We start from the raw sequence: 21,653 nt of genomic DNA, 5'->3' as shown, positions 1-21,653 counted from the left end.
GGGAGTAGTATTGGTGGTTCCACATCCACTGCAGGAGTGCCGCAGAGGGATAAAGCTTGTATCCTGTGATCACTGAGGGAAAAAGAGGAAGGAACCCCTAGTGCCGCATATCCACGGAGTCCTGTAGCATTAATGAGAGTGGCAAACTCAGCCTGGGCTCCTGCCGGGCCACGGGGGTGTGGCCTGGTGGGAGCCCGGGCTGAGGTTGCCACTCTCATTAATACTACAGGACTCCGAGGATGTGCAGCACAAGGGATTCCATTCCTCCTTTTCCCACAGACATTTTCATTGCCTCCAAATTTTATAGCTCAATTACTCTAAATTGATAAAGGATTCTGCTACTTTTTTTTTATAAAAGTATTCTTATACAGCATTCATATAAGGCTTGTAAGTTTATAGTAATAAAATCAGACTTTCAGGGAACACATTTTTGGTGTGTGTGTGTTGGGGGGGGTTGGATATTTTATAAATCAGGGCATTGGTCATGTGATCTCTGCCCACAAGAGTTGAAGACCTGACTCTGGCTGAATAGTTTGTCTCTTTATCAGGGGAATAATACACCTCTATCTCTCAGATATTTCTATTGATGTCTAATGCCCCATACACACGATCCGATTATTGGACGAATGATCGCCTGTTTTTTTTCCATGCTAATCTCACATCGAATCTGATGAGTTTACTAAAGTCACAAAAATTCTCGTACGACAGAATAAAAATTTGGAAGTGATGTCATGTGTTGTAATGCATTTGTATTGCATTTTCGAACGACAGCTGTACCGCTTAAACGGAAATCGTACGATCTGGCATTGTACGAAAAAAATTTCCATGCATGTCCGATAGAATAATATCGGATGAACTGTCCTCATCGGCGCTCGAAAGCTGTGTACTAACGATCCGATTATCGTACGATCGATTCGAATGCGGCATTTTTCGTACGATTTTCGGATCGTGTGTCTTAGGGGGTGAACTTAGGCTGGAACGCACAGCAGTAAAAGCCCAACAGGAGAGTTAATCCTTCCCCACTCTAATCAAAACTAGAAAGAAAGGTTTTGGCAAGCACAATACACACACAGTACATAAGTGCACTTTCAACTTTAAAAACAGGATTGATCAATGCCTAAATGGTCATTTTGTGTAACCCAGCCCTTTACGGTTTAAAAAAAAAGGAAAGGTGAAAAATGTTGTGACATTGAACCACAAAAACGTTTAGGTCGATGCAGCACCCAGCCAATAACAATTAGGTGGTCTAAATTTACTTTAGTTTTGTGGATGGCTTTTAAGTTAGTCTGTGGTTACCAATATGGTGTGTTGCTTTTGCTGCCAGTTTGCACCCCTTTTAAGCCTAGTACACACGATCAGCAAATCGGACGAAAATACCTATTTCAAAGCAATTGTATGATAATCTGATCATTAGTACACAGCTTTTCGAGAGCCGATCACAATGGTTCATCCAAAATTATTTGAAGGAAATTTTTTTTCATATGATACCAGATCGTACGATTTTTTTTTTGTTTAATCAGTTGAGTATTCGTCCGAAAAAAATCAGAAGAGCAAGACCACACATTCTCGGAAACAAAAAAATACATTATAATACAATACAATACATTACATCACTTCCCAAGTTGTATTCTGTCAAATGAGAATTTTAGTAACCTCTTCAGTTTCGGAAAAAAAAGGACGATCATTCATCTGATATTCTCATCATGTGTTCGAAGCTTTACTGTTTGTCTTGTTTTTGCCATTCAGACTCAGCTTCCAGGTTTAAATAGTATTAGATAATTTTATACAGTAACACATTATTTGCCGTGTGATCTACCCGACTTTGATTTTTGGACAGCAATATTAACTAAAGAAGTTACTAATGCTCAAAAGTTTTCTGCTTAGAGTGTTCAGGCTGTTAATCTTTACACCTAATGTCTAACCTGTAAGTGTGATGCCTGTTAGCAAATTATTTATTAAAGCGGACCTTGTAGTTAAATGCAATGTCTGCTTACGCTGCCTGAGCCCTTTTTATCTTCACAAACAACGTACTATTTGTAGATGTAAGATGTACCAGTAAAAAAAAAAAATAAAAAATTTAGGGTTTATAGTACTTACCTAAATCCTGTCTTCTGCCCATGCTCAATAGATCAACTTGTGTACAAACAGGGTGCCCAGACATGGATAAAAATTCAAACAGTCCCTGCTGAACTGGCCGGATTTTGATCCATGTATGACCGACTTAAGTCTCGAAGTGCATAAATGATGCAGTCTGTTTAAAGAGAATTTATAGTGGATGTGTACTCATCGTATCTTTTTTTATCTTATCTTATGTGGTATAGTCAGGTCTAATACAATGTTTTTAGTCAAGTAAATATGCTAGCCAGGCATATTAGTTACTCCCACTTGCAGTAAGTGTTCCAGGGATCACAGAGACCTGATTCTTTTTAACTTGGTGGTGTCCAATTTTGGGTAAGTATAATGAACACTCTGAATACTGTATTTGAAATCTCTGTTGCTCTTGACCCCAAACCATGTCTTTTGGGCATATTAATTGATTTCCAATTACCAGCTTCTACTAGAGAAGCCATGGCTAGAGCTCTTTTTCAAGCCCGGAGAATTATACTTAGGTATTGGAAGTCTGCTGATTCTCCATCCTATAAGGAGTGGGTACAGTGTATGGGTGAAACTCTCAGACTGGAGAAGTACATTTACCAGCATAGAGGATGCTCCCGTAAATTTGAAAATCTTTGGGGTCCATTATTGGATACCCCGGGCCTAAGTCCACTTGATCTGGTCATGGACAGACTACTCATTGGTTATTTCATGTACCTTTGGTTATGGAGTTTAGCTGAGCATTTCAATACGTGAGTCAGGGGTCGTGGCTATAAATTATAATGTATATCATACATTAGCTGGTATAGCTGTAATAATTATGTGTAGGAGGGGCGTGTTATGTTTGAATTAATATGCAAATTATTATACAGGATTTATATAGCGCCAACAGTTTGCGTAGCGCTTTACAACTTGAGGGTAGACAGTACAAATACAATACACTTTAATACAGTAGATATCAGAGGGCCCTGCTCCTTAGCGCTTACAATCTAAGAGAATAAACGTTGTATGTGTTTTTGATGGTATTTGATATGTTTGAGAGGATGTCTTAGAATTGCTGTATCAATACTCTTAGGTTTTATCAAAAAGAAACAAAAACATTCTTATTGTAAAAAAAATATGCTAGCCAACCAGCAGGTGAAGCTCCAGTGTCCTTTTACAGCACGAGAACTATTAATTTTCAGCTGTGCTGAAAGAGCTGCTGTTTAAAAAAATTATATAAAGTAATTTAAACACACACAGAAAACTATTACAGTTTTCCTTTCAAATGACTTCTGGATATAAATATATTTTCTGTTTGTGTCTGTGGTGTATAGGTATCTGCACAGGAAGTCAGAAAAGAAAACCCACTTCAGTTCAAATTCCGTGCCAAGTTCTTCCCTGAGGATGTGTCTGAGGAACTGATCCAGGAGATCACTCAGAAACTGTTCTTCCTGCAAGTAAAAGATGGTATACTGGGTGATGAAGTGTACTGCCCTCCTGAGACAGCTGTCCTTCTTGGGTCATATGCTGTACAAGCCAAATTTGGAGATTACAGCAAAGATATCCACAAATCTGGATATCTGAGCACAGAACGCCTTTTGCCACAAAGGTAAGCACACAAACACACCAATAATCAGATTACACAATTTCCTAGCCACAGAAAAACAAGAAACTATAAACAAAATATAAACAACTTCTTGGGTCTTTAGTTTAAGGCCTTGTTTACATCAATGCAATTTTTCATGCGATTTGAAATTTCAAAATCACATGACAAGTTGCACCCTATTTTTGGCAATGGAACCGTTCAAATCGATGTGACTCAAGTCGCAGCGACTTTGAAAAAGGTTCCTGCACTACTTTTATGTGATTTCATTGCGACTTGCATTGAATTGAAATAAAAGTTGCAAGTCGCCATGAAATTGGAAATCCAAATCGCACTGATCTGCAGCTTTGAAATTGCGCAAAAGTAGCATGATTTCAAAAAGGTCTTTTTTAATATTTTTCAAACAATACAAGGATGCTTCAAGGAGGGAGGAGGGTTTTGCAAACAGAGGATTGGTTGTGGTGTTGATGGGGTGATCAAGCTGGAGTTCCACTTTAAATATTGCAATAACTTAGCAGAATCCCATACATAAATGCCAATTAGATAAACGTAGTGCAGGGCATAGCAAAAAGTTCTCTTTAAGGCTTGATTCACACTTATGCATTTTTAGTGCTTTTTGCATTTTGCAGATTTGCACTACAGAACGTGTTCCATTGAAAACCATGTTAAATGGGCTGTAGTGCAAATCTGCAAAATGCAAAAAGCACCAAAAATGCATAGGTGTGAATCAAGCCTAATGTCAGGCCCCTGCAGCTGCTTATACTTTCTTTCTTTGCACACATTCGGGTGCCAGGATCCCAAAGAAGTCCTGTGAAAGATACATAAGACTGAAGATTCACTCCCATGCGACAGCGATAAGTATGTGGGTGGCCAGTCACCAATCACCGGTGTTGTCATGTAGGAGGAAGGGCAAGGAATAACAAGTTCCTTATTACTTAATATCACTTACCTGAATGACCAGCATGACTGTGAACAAAAGGAATGTGAGTTTAAGCAGCTGCCATCGTTCACCTGAACCTGTTGCTTTGCCCTGCGTGGGCAGGTCACAGGGACACATTACATGATTGTACAGTTATAAGAAACTAGTCTGTGAAATGAATGTCCATGTATCATGTGTTTCTAGAGTGTTGGATCAGCACAAGCTTTCCAGAGAGCAGTGGGAAGAAAGGATTGAGGTGTGGCACACGGAGCACCGCGGAATGCTTAAGTAAGTTTGGTTTTGTGGTTTGTATATTACTCAGCCCAAACATCTGTTTCTCTCGTTCCAAATTCACATTACCAGTATGTATGTCTCACTCCAAAACTCTCCATAAGCAAGAAAACACAATTATTTTACAGCGGAATTATTGTTGCAGAAAAAAATCATCATTTTATATCAACTTTCCCCCTTTCCCTTTTCTGTCTTAAAATGAAATATGTTTTTTAAGCGAGTCTAAATTATTCCCATCACTGCCACAGAAGTAAGGGATCACTGTAGAGCAGATTTTCAGAAACATGCTAGTAGGTCTTGTTTGCTAAATTTCTTATTAGAACTGTATGAGCAATTATTAAAGTGCTTCTACTAGTTATTCAGATACCTGGAAATATGCAAAACAAAAAATGTCAGTGTCACTGTATTAAACCCAAAATCAAAAGTGTAAAATATTGCAACTTATCAATCCTTAGATGTGGTGGGTGCATTAGTTTTCGTTTTTTTTCTTTTTTCTTTCCCTCTGTTTTCACCAGACAATCTGGCTAGATTTAGATACACTGACAAATTGAAGCCAAACCCCAGCTCACACTGAAGTTACACAAGCAGGCACAGCAACAGTTTTTTTTTCTTTTAGGATAAAGGTTTATATGAATAAATAAAAGCTGATCAATGTAAGCAGATCTGTCAATGGTGCATGGTTTGTCCTCAATGTTCTTAACCGCTACAGTTTTGAGAAACAGTTCTTTTTTAAGGCGATGTCTGTATATCAGATGCATAGGTGCAATGATAGCGCTATGATCATCTTTCAATCCCAGTTGGTTGTAGAATTGTTTCCATCCTGTGCTGTGGGTTGAACTTCTTCAGATTCGTTTTTTTATTTTGGATGCATGCAGGATGTTTTTGTCACCTAACAGCTTGCTAAAACGTTCAGACTTTCCCCAAAGATGTCACCTTGCTCTGTAGAAATTTTATTTGACAGGCTTCCACTGACTTTCTGATTGGTCACAGAGGTCGGTTTACTAAAACTGGAGAGTGCAAAATCTGATGCAGCTCTGCATAGAAACCAATCAGCTTCCAGTTTTTATGTCAAAGCTGAAGTTAGAATCTGGCTACCACGCAGAGCTGCTCCAGATTTTACACATTCCAGTTTTAGTAAATCAACCCTTCTGTCACTTTAAAAACAACAATGCTTCTGATTAGGCAATGCTACACTTTCAACCTCCTCTTAATGAAGTGCCTCACTGGCTCACTAGGTAACATGATTGCATGAAAAAAAAGGAGAGGGTAGGCAATTTTCAGTACCATGAGGAAGTGCTGAAGGTTTATCTGATCAGTGTGCCCTGGCATTGGGGCAAAGCAGATGAAGCAGAATACTGCATATTCATTTTACACCTCAGCAGATTACCGATTTCAAGAATTCAAACCCAATGTTTGTAGAGTTGCCGGTCATCAGATCTTTCCAGTACAATGAATATAGATTGCAATAAATGTTGCAAAGTGTAGTGTTGTGATCTAATGCAAGCAGTAAGAGGAGGCTGGGCTGATGATAGCCAAGTATCACAGTTCTTATTGTCATTGAAGGATAAAGGAAAAATAAAATATGTTATGTAGGAGAAATAGATTTGTTTAAGATAGAATGTAATCCTTTAATATTTTGCTCTTATGCCGCGTACACACGAGCGGACTTTACGGCAGACTTTGCTCGGCGGACTTTTCAACAGACTTTACAACGGACTTTCTGAATGAACGGACTTGCCTACACACAATCCACCAAAGTCCGTCGAATTCGTACGTGATGACGTACGACCAGACTAAAACAAGGAAGTTCATAGCCAGTAGCCAATAGCTGCCCTAGCGTGGCTTTTTGTCCGTCTAACTAGCATACAGACGAGCGGACTTTTCGACCGGACTCGATTTTGACGGATTGATTTAAAACATGTTCATATCTAAGTCCATCCAACTTTTGAGAAAACAAAGTCCGCTGGAGCCCGCACACGATCGAATTGTCTGACGAAATCCAGTCCGCCGGGCAAAGTCTGCCGTAAACATCAACAAACAGACAGTGCAGCGCTAAATAAATGGAGAAAATAGAATAAAATTGAGATAAAACACAATACAATCCACCACGGTGTAAAGATAAAAAAAGTCCATATAATCAGGTCCAAACAGATCTTCAAGGTAGAAAGGACTGTGTGTTTGCAAATGGTGTTTCCAGGAGCCCACCACCACAGAAACAAATGGCCTCTCACCTGGTGTTGTGGACCCTTTAATTATAGAGGGTCATAAGCGCTCTTGGCATATAATATGCAAATATTATGCGGCTACACAAATCTTCATCAATGACCATCAAGGACCCAATATAGGACACTCCAATAAGGACATGTAGGAAATAAAAGTGGTGAAAATAGTGCTCTCCGTATAAAATGATCTTTATTACTATATAAAAAATGGTAAAACACTCACAAGTGAAGTGCTTAGTAATAGCAGACAAGCAGTAGTGGCGATCTCCTGTTCCTCCGAACAGCAGAGCAGATGCGCAGTGGCCGCGGGTGACGTCACAACGCTACCTCGTTCTGGACGCGTTGCGTCCCAGTGGGCGGGGACTTCATCAGCAGATCTGCTGATGAAGTCCCCGCCCACTGGGACGCAACGCGTCCAGAACGAGGTAGCGTCGTGACGTCACCCGCGGCCACTGCGCATCTGCTCTGCTGTTCGGAGGAACAGGAGATCGCCACTACTGCTTGTCTGCTATTACCAAGCACTTCACTTGTGAGTGTTTTACCATTTTTTATATAGTAATAAAGATCATTTTATACGGAGAGCACTATTTTCGCCACTTTTATTTCCTACATGTCCTTATTGGAGTGTCCTATATTGGGTCCTTGATGGTCATTTATGAAGATTTGTGTAGCTGCATAATATTTGCATATTATATGCCAAGAGCGCTTATGACCCTCTATAATTAAAGGGTCCACAACACCAGGTGAGAGGCCATTTGTTTCTGTGGTGGTGGGCTCCTGGAAACACCATTTGCAAACACACAGTCCTTTCTACCTTGAAGATCTGTTTGGACCTGATTATATGGACTTTTTTTTATCTTTACACCGTGGTGGATTGTATTGTGTTTTATCTCAATTTTATTCTATTTTCTCCATTTATTTAGCGCTGCACTGTCTGTTTGTTGATGTTTATTGAGGGATTTGATTATTGGCCCTAGTGTTCAGCTGCTGTTCTAGTCTATATCATTTCGCGCTGATTCATTTTGTTTATCAAAGTCTGCCGTAAAGTCCGCTCGTGTGTACGCGGCATTAGACATCCTCTGGATAGTTCATAAAGGGGTTGCTGAAACACAACCTGCACTAGACATTGGTCTGCATAGTTGTATCTGTCCGCCATTCTTCTTATAAAGCTCTTTAACTCCAATAACAATAGCTCTACCCTGTACACAAGCAGTTCTTTTTCTAGTCCAGTACATAGCGTCTGAATTGGACATATTTCTTATGGGGTGTTATGCATTCTGCCTAGCAATACAAGCAGCAGTTTGCACTGCAGGATTGTTGCTTATAAGGTTCAGTGAACTGCGAGAGCAAGATATTTGGGTCCTGTCCATCTGTTCTAAGTACAGCCTGATGTAGGTGGGGTTTGGGTGCTCTCCTGAACTACTGGTGCTTTTATTTGACATATTTGATATTATATTATTGTTATTATTATTTATTTATAAAGCACCAATGTATTGTTAGTGCTATAGATCAGATAATAAAGGTTGAAAATTACATACAAACAAAACATGCACAAAAGCAAAACACTGGAGGAGATCAAAGGACTGCCTGAATTAGCTTTCCAGTAATACAGATAACTGTGACTGAACTGAATTGAACTGAATTATATGGTGTACAGAACTCCAGGAATAGGGTCCTGAATGGGAGACATATTTTCCTATTATTTGGGTTATGATCTAAGGGAGAGTTCAAGAAACATTTTTAGTACTCAGGGGTTCTGAGCCATGCTGGATGAGGGTTTCTGGGGTAGTCCAGTTGGAGAGGAGAATACTGATTTACATTACTCTCTGGATTGGTAAGTTCTCATTTTTGACTCAGATTCGGTGGCTCTGAGAGACTTTGTGTGGGAAAGAGCCTCGGAACCCTGAATAAAGGAACTTTGGTCCTTGAAAGGATAAATCCACCTGCAAGGGAGGCTTAAAAAGCAATAAGAAGAAGTCAGTGCCTGTCTGAGGTGGAATAGAGTAGTTCACATCTGTGAGAATGTGTGGGCTGTCTAGCTATCTTAATTATACTAGGACTATAGACTGTTTGCCTTTATTTTTGCTGAAGGAAGCTAAGGAAGCTATGCGTGTTTGCTTGTTTTGAGAGGCCAATAAAGACTATTTACTTTTACAAGTGACTGGCTGGTGATCTTGTATTCTCCATATTCCATATTACAGTGGTAATAAATGACTTGACTGAAAAAGCATAAACAATCGCCAGCACTTTGCGGAAAAAAACAGCTGTTAGCACTAACTTTAAAAAACAATAAAGAAAAAGAATGCAGCACATATAACACCAAACATTATATCATAATTATGATGTGATGGAAATAAGTAACAAAAAAAGGTTCATATATAAGTCAATCTTGACTAGTGATAGTTCTTAGTGATCTATAAGTCTCTCTTCAATGTGTCCCACCACTAATCCAATGCACTCACCAAAAAGTGTTTCTGCACAAGTCATAACTGGGCTCAAAGGTATCATCCAGATTCAACTATCTAACCCTGGGGACAGACTCCCAGGAATGATGACTTTCTGGAGATGACAACCACCAGATCAATAGCCTTTGAGTACAGCAGATGGATGGCAGGACTTTGTGGAATGGATGCTCACCAAAAGGCAAACAAATTGGTAATAGTGTAGTATTTAACCACTTCCATACCGGGCCTTTAGTGGAACTTTTTGTTTACAAGTTTAAATTAGTATTTTTTTGCTATAAAATTACTAAGAACCCCCAAACATTATATATGTTTTTTAGCAGAGACTCTAGGAAATAAAATGGGGGTCGTTTTAACTTTTTACATCACATAGTATTTACGCAGTGCTTTTTTTTTCAAATGTGTTTTTTTGGGGGGGAAAAAACAGTTTCATGAATTAAAAAAAAAAAAAACTGTAAAGTTAGCCCAATTTTTTTTTGTATAATGTGAAAGATGATGTTATGCTGAGTAAATAGATACCTAACATGTCATGCTTTAAAATTGCGCAAACTCGCGGAATGGCGCCAAACTTCGGTACTTAAAAATCTCCATAGACAATGCTTTTATTCATTTCTTTTTAGTTACATATTTTTACAGGTTACCAGTTTAGAGTTATATAGGAGGTCTTGGGCTAGAATTGTTGCTCTTGCTCTAACGCATGGGGCGTTACCTCACATGTGTGATTTGAACGCTGTTTACATATGTGGGCGCGATTTATGTGTGCGTTCGCTTCTGTCAGCGAGCACACAGGGACGCTTTAAAATGATTTTTTTTATTGTTTATTTTACTTTTCTTTTTCCACTTTCTCTTTTAAATATTTTTTAATCACTTTTATTCCTATTACAAGGAATGTAAACATCCCTTGAAATAGGAATAGTGCGTGACAGGTCCTCTTTATGGACCTCTTTAAGACCCCACATCTCTCCTTCAGGCTGGAACGATCAAGATCAAAAAAATAAATAAACGAACTCGGCCTTTCCAGCCGCGTCCCCGGCATTGTTTACTTACGCCAGCCCGGACGTGACATAAAGTCGCCCCCAGGCCTCCGAGGGTCATAGAGATGACTGGGGACCATCTGGTTACCAGAAATCTCTATGCTCAACTTCCGGCGGTGACCGATTCATTCTCCGGCTCGCTGAATGCATGGACGAGCCGGTAGAAACACCGGCGGGAGGGGGGGGGTGTCCCTCCCACCGCCTGTAAGAATGATCAAGTGGCTGAACTGCTGCTATGATTGTTCATACAGTGCAGAGAATCGCCGGTCGAAAAAGATGATATCTGAATGATACCTGCAGCTGCAGGCATCATTCAGATATCCCCACTGAAAGTCAATGACGTCATATGAAGTCCTTGGGCTGGAAGTGGTTAAAAAAAAAAAAGGAATATTTGTGCACCTAAATAAAATGTGAAAGGTGAAACACCACTGTGTGCTCAACCATTAAAATGATGTAATGCCCGGATCAAATGGTTGTGCAAAGACATGAGCAGCATATAGGCATAGCGCTAAAACACAGTAGTCCACTCCTAAAGGATAATTCGCCATTAAGGGGATATCTAGTGAAATAATCACCACAGGAGTGTCCCATCACCAATATAATGTGCTCACCAGACCAAATGGCTGCACAAAGATGTGAATAATTCTTTTAAATACTACACTATTACCAATTTCTTTGCCTTTTGGTGAGCATCCATTCCACAAAGTCCTGCCATCCATCTGCTATCCTCAAAGGCTTTTGACCTGGCGGTTGTCATCTCCAGAAGGCCATCACTCCCCAGGGTTACATCATTGAATCTGGATGATAACTTTGAGCCCAGTTTGCTGCTTATGACTTGTGCAGCAACACTTTCTGGCGAGCACATTGGATTAGCAGTGGGACACATTTAAAGAACTTTGTTGGAGTGGTCCAAAGAGATTTATAGATCACTAAGGACCATCACTAGTCAAGATTGGCACTTGTATATAAACATTTTTTGTTACTTATTTACATCACTTTATGATATCATTTTTGGTGTTTTATATATATATATATATATATATATATATATATATATAATTATCTAAACGCTGCACTCTTTTTCTTTATAATAAATGACTTGTATAGACTGAGATTTTCCTTTAGGTAAAGAGACTGGTAGAGAGGTGTAGCATATAGGAAGTGGTGGGAGTCAGGCTGGGTTCACACTGGTGCAACACGACAGCCGTCCTACTTTGGATCCGACTTTGCCCTGCGACATGAAGCCGGCATGCGTCCGACTTTCAATGAACAGGGATCCGACTTGGATCCCCGCCAATGCCCGGCACTGTGTTTGGTATGAATCTTGAGGGGGAACTCCGTGCCAAATTTTAAATAAAAAACCGGCATGGGTTCCCCTCCAAGAGCATACCAGGCCAAAAAAACGACGTGGGGGTCCCCCCCAAATCCATACCAGACCCGGATCCCTATGGTACCCCTACCCATTCACCTAGGGAAAAAAGTGTCAATGAAAAAACACAGTACACAGGTTTTTAAAGTAATTTATTAGGCAGCTCCGGGGTCTTCTTCCGACTTCGGGGGGGTCTCTCCGGCGTCTCCTCCCGGTGTCCTGATCTTCTGCCGGCTCCTCCGCTATCTTCTGCAGCTCTTTTGCTAGCGGTGGCCCGGACTTCTGCCTTCTTGTCTTCTGCCTTCTTGTCTTCGTCCCTCTTCTCTTCTTCCGATGTTGACACGACTCTCTCTCCAGCAATGGACTTATATAGGCGGTGACCCCGCCCCCATATGAGATCACAGTCCCGGGGCATGCTGGGACTCTGCCGTCATAAGGGGGCGTGGTCAACATCACCCAGTACCCACGCCCCCTTATGACGGCACAGTCCCAGCATGCAACTAACGGCCAGGGTTGTCAGGAAGAGGCCCTTGTCCTCATCAACATGGGGACAAGGTGCTTTGGGGTGGGGGGCCCGCAATCCCCCCCTACCCCAAAGCTCCCACCCCCCATGTTGAAGGCATGCGGCCTGGTACGGTTCAGGAGGAGCGCTCGCTCGTCCCCACCCCCATTCCTGACCGGCCGGGCTGCATGCTCGGATAAGGGTCTGGTATGGATTTGGGGGGGACCCCCACATCATTTTTTCGGCGTAGGGGGTTCCCTTTAAGGTCCATACCAGACCCAAGGGCCTGGTATGCTCTTGGAGGGGGAACCCATGCCGGTTTTTTATTTAAAATTCCGGAGTTCCCCCTCAAGATCATCTGAGCACAAGTCGCATGCCGAAGTCGGATCATGCGAGACGGCGATCCGACTTTGATCCGACTTCAATGATAGTCAATGGGCTGAAGTAGGATCAAGGTCGGACCAAAGTAGTACAGGGAGCATTTCTAAAGTCGGAACGACTTGTGTCGGACCAGTTAGGACGGCTCCCATAGGGAAACATTGAATTTCATACGTCATGCGACATGAGCTCCCAATGTCGGAGGGTTTGTCGGACCAGTTTGAACCCGGCCTCATAGATATGTCCTATAGAGAAGCATTCATGACACGTGGGGGTTTATTTACTAAACCTGGAGAGTGAAAATCTGGTACAGCTGTGCATGGTAGCCAATCAGCTTCTAACTTCATCTTGTTCAATTTAGGCTTTGCCAATAAAACCTGGAAGCTGATTTGTTTCTATGCAGATTTTGCACTCTCCAGTTTTAGTAAATCAACCCCATAGTAGAGCTGAGAGTCTCTAGTGGAAAAGTGGACATGATAGAGTAGATGAGGTGAGAAATTCAGAAGAATTAGTAGTAATTATATCTTGAAAATATTGCACAATAACCATTTACTGATTTTTCATTTTCATGAATCTATAGAGAAGATTCGATGCTGGAATACCTGAAGATAGCCCAAGACTTAGAAATGTATGGCATCAACTACTTTGAAATTAAGAATAAAAAGGGAACAGACCTCTGGCTGGGAGTTGACTCACTGGGCTTGAATATTTATGAACATGATGACAAGTAAGTAATCAGGCATTCACTGGATTGTTTGACTAGTTTTGGACTGACCTGTTGATATGAGAAAGCCAAATTGTACTTGTTGAAAATGTGCTTGCAGTTTGTACGTCATGAAATGCTATGATCGCAGTACAAAATGTATGTATACGTTTAAGGCTATTCTCAAAGCATCCTTTTTGCTCAGGTTTTCAGATGTTAACGATTTATCAGTTTACCGATCAATGTACATTCCTTTGCATAGTCACACCCATTTGATCTACCCTTATTTAGTACTGTTGCAGCCTGGAATACAAAGTAAAATGAGAATTAGGGTGGCATTTTATGTCACTGATCTACACATGTTGAAAAAAAAAAATTAAAAAAAATACACTTTTTTTCATGCTATAAACAGAAAAGCATTGATTGCATATGAACTCACTTTCTTTGCTGTGAGACCATCATTGCTGGTCCCATACATTACAGTTTTATTGTGTAATTTGAAAAACCCTGAGTATAAAATTAGACAACACATCAAAGCAACATCATCCTAAATAGCGATTTACTTATCAATATAAGCCAAGAATTGGATTCAGTACCAAAAAATATCCAAAACTTTGAACACACCCTGGGACACTATTAAGGCTGAACCTCCAGGCTTACCTTGATTACTCTGACTTCACTGTACACTATCACCTTCTCACAGGGCACATTAGAATCTGCAGCAAGTCAGAGCCCACCTCATTACCTGACAGGAGTACATCCAGCATCATTTAGTCCTGTTTTCTCCAGCCTAAATCCCAGTTCACACTGAATGCGACTTTGAAATCATGATAGTGCAGGCTAGTGCAATTTCAGGTGCGACTTGCCTGACATCTATGTGACTTCATGCACTGATGTCTAAGCAAGTCGCACCTGAAATTGCAAAAAATAGAGCAAGAACCTTTTTTTTCAAATTGGTGCGGCACCGCAAAGTCGGAGTTACACCAATTTTAACAGTTCTATTGCCGAACAATAGGGTGGAACTTGTCATGCGATTTGGAACTGTCAAATCGCATGACAATTTGCACTGGTGTTAATAGGGACTTACTGTCCCTGACCTGCCCCTTCCATTCCCTGGGTTTCAGTTGATTCAATCATGAAGGCTCAGCATCATATGTGTGTTTTACCTAGGATGGTTTGCCTGCAAATGCAGTGCCCAGGTATGTCCTCTCCTGCACACTGATATCCACCCATCAAAGCATTTTGATATTTGTATAATTCCTCCCAAGAGAACTAGCCCACTACTTTCATAATGGCTGAGAGTACTGCAGAGGCAGGGTGCTGTGATGTTTTCAGGAAGCTCTCTGCCAGCCCCTCCCACAAGCCATGATCTGACTGAAATGCATAGAGAAGCACAGAGACTCATTGATGGCATCATTGAGTTTAAAATAAGATATATAATGAAAACAGAAGGGTTTTAGTTCTAAATTAGTTAGCATGTTGAGGAGAAAAGAAGGGGGGCATCGGGAAAACCTAGGTGGCTTGGTAAAGAGGCATTAGCCAAAAAGAAGTCAAGATACCACTGATATCACTTAAAGTAGTTGTTAGCCCACTCTGACTACTTAATATAATCCTCCCTTTGTTCTAATGACAGGTGCCACTGTCTCTCTGTTTTATAAAAAAAAATGCCTTCTTCACCGTATTTCACTGTCTCCCAGTGATCATGTGACCGGCCAGCTCTCTCCTCTCCCAATCTGACAGCTGCAGCAAGCAGGGCCGAGATTCCCCCGCTGACATAACGTGATCGCTGGAAGACGCTGTGAAATACGGTAAAGAAGGCATTTTTTTTTTATAAAACACAGATAGGAGCACCTGTCATTAGGACACAGAGAGGATTATATGAAACAATAAAAGTAATTTTAGCAGCAGGAGGGGAGGGGGCGGGCACTGACTCAGGAGCAGACATGCAGGGAGGGAGGAGAGGACAGAGAAGGACAGAGCAGGTCAAGATGGATAGCTGGGAGTTGCTATATAAATACAGCAGTTGTAGAAGCTGCTGCTTTAAAAAAAATAGGCCATCTGACACAGTGTTTATAAACATTGTTAGGCATACAAATAACACTGTATGGGCTTATTTATACTTGCGTTGGTCTCTGAAAAGTGATCCCAGTGGATTGCTTTTCAGAGAACAATACAGGAGCGGCAGACAGGCATTCAGTGGATGATACTGTCACCTTAAATGGCTGTTTTTTTTTTTTTTTTTTCCTAATGACCTCTGAATATCACTTTGCAAGTCTAGCAATTGGTTCTATCAAATGGTTCATGTTCGGTGGCCAACGCATCACTTTGAGCTTTGATCAGCATATGATGTCAGTCAAAGCAATCTGAAAAGTATATAAAAAAAAGTTTGTTTTAAAATACGTGTTTTTAACCCCTTATTAAGCCTCAGTTTTTCTAATTAACTCCCTTTTCCTCTTCCCCCTTATCTATTTTATTTTACTATTTTCCTATTTTCATACTTTTTGTGTTTCATTTTTTTAGTGTCACATTAAAAAAAAGATTGAAAAAAATGCCTTTGGACCAGAATCCTTATTTAAATGCTATTTTAAAGTTGTACTCCAGGAATACAACCACTTTGTAAAATGTGCTGACATATGATTAGTTAAGTTCAATGAGGTGCATGCCACCTTGTGAACGTGATCTGTTCAATTTAAATCTGGCAGCTTTACGGAGCTCCGGGAGTACAGCTGTCGCTGCACTACCTGAGCACTGACAGGAGAGACACTATATTCTTGCACACAGCATCTCTGCCTGCTCCTCCCAGCAGTTCATTCACAGAAACCTTTGTATTTTGTAAATTAGTTCAATTATTATAAAGCGCTCTGTGAATAGGAGTGAATAAGAGTATTATAGAGGCTGTATGCGACTCTGAAGCCTCAGGAGCTGAGACCAGAGGGTCCAGCGTCAGAGCGCCGGAACCATAGCAATAGAAAAATTTTAACTCTAGCCAAGCAACAGATTGGTTGCGTCGGCAGGCAGTGGGGTTTTTTTTCTGTATGGGCGGCATATATCATGATTGATGATGGATGTACTTTGGTGGACATTTTTTTGTACTTTTTTTTATAAGGGACTTGTCAAAAACTGTGTTGTGTGTTTATTTACACTTGCCATTTTTTTTTGGTGAATGAGAGAACTCTTTCACAGGGGGGGAGGGGTGCTGGGGGGGCTTGTCAGAGGGGGCTTCTCTCTGGGCACCCCCACAGACACCAGGCCATGATTGATTGTGAGGAAGAGGCCCTTGTCCTCATCAACATGACGAGGTGCTTTGCCCCCCCCCCCCTTCCTGGACTTTCAGGCTGCATGCTCAGATAAGGGTCTGGTATGGATTTTTTTGGGGACCTTGCACCTTTTTAAAACTTTTATTTTTGGCTCTTTTCTTTTGTTTGGAAATCTCCGCTGACAGCAGCTATTCACTGGTTGTTAGGGATGCTGGCAGGTGCCAGCTCCTTAACAACCAGCTAGTATTTGTTAAATATAGTGTGACTAGACAACAACTTACTTTTTTTTTGTGAATTGACTTGACAGGATTATGCGGTATTAAGCGTTTCTTATTTTTGAGGTAAATACCGCATAAGCCTAGAGTGAATTGACGTTTTCATTATCACATGCGACATTTGAATATGTGACCCAAATATCACATGTATTATCCTTTAGTGAATTGAGCCCTGTGTATTTCGGGGAAAGCACAAGGACCTTACATTTACTTAATGACTGCAATATGCGTATGCCAAGGCATGAGTGAGAAATACAATGTTTGGGAGACAGCTAATCAGTTTATCTATTACATATTTAATAGTGAGCATAATAAAAAAAGAAGGAATGGAGCATAGGGCTATACTTTAGTGCTATCTTTACTGGAAGGATATACTGAGGGGTGTCCATCTGGTGAAATGCCTGAGTAGCAGCTCTGTAAGGCACAAGGTGTGGTTAGCCCCCATCCTGCCCTGTCTAGAGAAATAGAAAGAAGTACATGAAGTCACTCTTTTGTAAGCTGCCAACCTTGCAGATTCCACCCTGTGGAGAAACAAGGAGTGCCTGTCTGTAGGTTACGTAACAGAAACTGCCAGTACTTTTTTTCATTATTTGAAATACTGGAACCCTACCTACAGTGTCACTATGGAGACACAAACAGGTTTTTCAAGCTGCTACATCCAACAAAGTAAAGGACTGATCAGAAGAAAAGTTTTCCTGTTTGGAACACCCAATACCAGCTAGCACTACAAAGTTACCTTGTGAGTGCAGCATGTGATTTTCTACTTATTGTAAGTGGATAGGTCAGACACCTGAATTCCTGGAATTTGCAGCTCCCTTACGAATATAGAGGGCTGCTTTTCAGAAAGCTGTGGGAGGTTAATCGGTGAAGCTTTCCACTATGTATTTTAGGTCTCTTAATTGCAGGTCTCTAACATAATAACTTGGCACCATGATGGTTTTTAGGAAAGTTTAATTTCCAAAGTGACTTTCTTTGAATATGTTGCCAAGCACATTTCTGGCCATTGTCCCAGTATCCCCTGTATGGCAAATATGATTAGGGGTATAACTAGCTATTCCACAGCTACTTAATTTATTGTGATATCGTAGACATAGTTACATAGTAAGGTTGAATAAAGACACCAGTCCATCCAGTTCAACCTGAGTAAGTGTGCGTATCTACAATTATCCCTATTTATTTAAGGTACCCATATAGCGCTGCCAATTCACACAGCACTCCACACATACATCGTACTCCCACATTGGTCCCTACCCTCAAGGAGCCCACAATCCAAGGTCCCCAACTCACATTCATATACTAGGGCCAATTTTTGAACAGAAGCCAATTAACCTACCAGCATGTCTTTGGAGTGTGGGAGGAAACCGGACTACCAGGAGGAAACCCAGGCACAGGGAGAACATGCAAACTCCAGGCGGGTAGTGTCGTGGTTGGGATTTGAACCAGCAAACTTTTTTTACTGCTAGGCGAGAGTGCTACCCACTACACCACTGTGCTGCCCAATAACATAGTGAGTCGAAAAACGTTTTCAAATGTGAGTTGCGCATTTTGCTTCGATTTGGATTTTTCCAATGGTTCCAAATCACCTAATCTTAACTGGGCCTAAGAGATTTTTATTGTTTCTCCTCCTAAAAAAATGTACCTCCTAGCATTTTTTTTAGTTTTGGTTTACAGTTCTGCCCTAAAAAACTTGACTACAAAAATATAGCATTGTTATAACTTTGCCAAAATATGGTAAAAGTTATTTAATTTCAAATCCTTCACAATTGCTCAGCAGAAGCAAAAACACAAATATCTGTGTATTATGACCCTTACACAAACTTTTCCTCTGTGCATAGGCTTCCTGTAGTAAAGAAAATAAAGGCAAGCTGTACTGGGTTGGCATGTTGGGTCCCTCCCACAGTGCTGCTCTCTGTGCAAGTTATGTGCAGCACAATGATGATGTCACCACTACTTTTATATAGTATTATCTGGGCTTGGGGGATAACGATGTTTGGGGAACACAAGGTGGCACTATTTTACAGCTATTGTTAAAATTTAAGGATGATCTAGGATACAAATATTAAATGTGAAAGATGAGAGCACTTTAGTTTTAGGGACTTTTTTACACCTAACAGTAATCGGTACTGTAGCCTCCCTGACGGTATTCCCGAGTGTGGCTCGGGGTTAAATTTCAGCACCATTAGCGGTAACCCAGAGCCACACTCGGGATTACATTGCAGGATCCTGGTGCGGTGTTACTTACCTTGTCCCCAGGATCCTGCGATGTCCCCCGCTGTGTCTGCAGGCTCTGTCTCCTCCGAAGCCTCTCTGTGTGCCAAGCTCCGTTCCCTGAGAGCGTCGCGACGCACAGGGGCGGAGCCTGTCGGCAAATTAAAAAAAAAGTAAAAATCATAACACATACAGTACTGTAATCTTACAGATTACAGTACTGTATGAAATTATTTCACATCCCTTTTGTCCCCAGTGCTTTGGCCCATGCCCTGCATGCAGTTTTATGTTATATATACTGATCTTTCTGCCTGGAAACTTGAGATTGTCCATAGCAACCAAAAAGTGTCCCTTTACGTCAAAAGTGGCTTTAGACCAGCTAGAAAACAGCGATAGTAAATTAGAACCTTTGCAAAATTGAGCGATAGTGAATCGTGGGGAAATTTATTTTATTATTATTATATTTAATTTTTTTAAATTATTTATATTTATTTATTATATTATAATTTATGTTTTTTGTGTTTCAAACTTCATCATACCCGGGATATCTACTAGACTCTTGTTTGGACAGATTTAAGTGTGTTATAGTTAAGAATTACAGGCCTACAATATAAAACGCCAAATTTCCATGCAAAATAATTGTACCGCTTTCAGCACCTAAAATCCGAAATAATCATACCGCCAGGGAGGTTAAACAATGCCAATTAACCTATCCCCTCACCTTTACACTGATCAGCTCTGGTCATCTGTGGTCATTCATATCTCAGAATGCTGCCTGACCTGGAATGAAGGCTCTAGGTAATTCAAGAAAGTGACAATAAATAATTTATGCGGCTTAATGATATAATTATTAATGGGTGAACAGGAATGATGGCTGATAACAAAAGACTTTCTTAAATTGGATCATTTTAATGCTATTTTTGCTACATGCAAATATTTTTATCATTATTATGTTATATTTAAAAAGTGTTATTTTTCTTTTAGACTGACTCCAAAGATTGGGTTTCCCTGGAGTGAAATTAGAAATATCTCTTTTAATGATAAGAAATTTATTATCAAGCCAATCGACAAGAAAGCTCCAGTAAGTGCACATACAGTATGATCATTTTTACTCAGGTTATTAACCCATTAATAGTAGTTATCCTGCACTTACCTTATGAATTAGCTTTGATGTCCATATACTGAGGCTGGGTTCACACTAGTGCGAATTGGATGCGGGTTTCCCCGTATCCAATTCGCATAGCAGGAGATTGGGACCGGCTCTCTATGGAACCGGTTCACACATCTCCACAGTGGCTCCGGTGCGAACTGTCATGTGCGTCTTTTGGTCTGTTTCAGGTCCGAATTCAACCCAGAATTCGGGCTGAAATCGGACCTGAAACGATGAATGGAGACGCACAGGACACACAGGACTGCTGTGAGCCGGAGCATGCTGCAGTGTGAACCCAGCCTCAGTGATTATTATGAGATATTGGAGGTTATTTACGAAAGGCAAATCCACTTTGCACTACAAGTGCAAAGTGCACTTGAAATTGCACTTAAAGTGAACTTGGAAGTGCAGTGGCTGTAAATCTGAGGGGTAGATCTGAAATGAGGGGAAGCTCTGCTGATTTTATTATCCAATCATGTGCAAGCTAAAATGCTGTTTTTTATTTTCCTTGCATGCCCCCCTCGGAGATACAGTGACTGCACCTCCAAGTGCACTTTCAGCGCAATTTCAAGTGCACTTTGCACTTGTAGTTTGCACTTGTAGTGCAAAGTGGATTTGCCTTTAGTAAATAACCCCCATTGGGTCATTTTAACTTTATTCATCTAGTATTCTCCCTTTAAATGGGCTGATGCTTGTTAATATCCAATTGGTACTCAGTACTAGCAAGAGTGTGCCCATACATTGAACTTTGAGGTGTAATTCAGAAGTCAAACTGGTGTGAGTAATTTCTTGTACAAATAAGCGGTATGGAATGTGTACCATACCGCATAATGTAAAAAATGGGGGAGTTGAAATATGGCATAGCCAGCACAGTGCATTGAGTGGGGTTGCCGTGTGTCACTTACAGTACCATGTATGGTGGTTTGGAGAATATATGTTATATCATAGTCAGAATGGGAACATCATCACAGTAGACATGAACCCCATTTTCTGCAGCGCACATTACACTTTAGTCTGCTATGTCTTCTAAGACTGCAGCACTAAAATGCTATTCTCTTTTCTATTCTAGTGTAAACAGCCAATGGTGCTGTCTTAACTTCTTTAGTAGTAATTCATATTTACAAGAATGTAACTTATTTGTATTGTGGGAGAGAAAAAAAGTGAAATATACTACACATACGTACTGCCTTTTCCATCACCCTAC

The 21,653-nt window shown here is 40.7% G+C and overlaps 1 protein-coding gene across 1 annotated transcript in view; it reads left to right on the top strand.

Moving 5' to 3' along the window:
- The window catches only part of EZR (ezrin), a 120,229-nt gene that overhangs the window by 78,850 nt on the left and 19,726 nt on the right, over positions 1-21,653 (top strand). The window contains exons 5-8 of the mRNA XM_073627405.1: positions 3,411-3,685; positions 4,803-4,886; positions 13,437-13,583; positions 20,284-20,380. Of these exons, the coding sequence (XP_073483506.1) occupies positions 3,411-3,685; positions 4,803-4,886; positions 13,437-13,583; positions 20,284-20,380 (603 nt within the window). The remainder of the gene's footprint in view (positions 1-3,410; positions 3,686-4,802; positions 4,887-13,436; positions 13,584-20,283; positions 20,381-21,653) is intronic.

Source organism: Aquarana catesbeiana, linkage group LG04 (genome assembly GCF_042186555.1).
Source record: "Aquarana catesbeiana isolate 2022-GZ linkage group LG04, ASM4218655v1, whole genome shotgun sequence".
NCBI classification, from domain to species: domain Eukaryota; kingdom Metazoa; phylum Chordata; class Amphibia; order Anura; family Ranidae; genus Aquarana; species Aquarana catesbeiana.
Note: the sequence above shows the minus strand (reverse complement) of the source record. Positions and strands in the feature narration are given on the sequence as shown.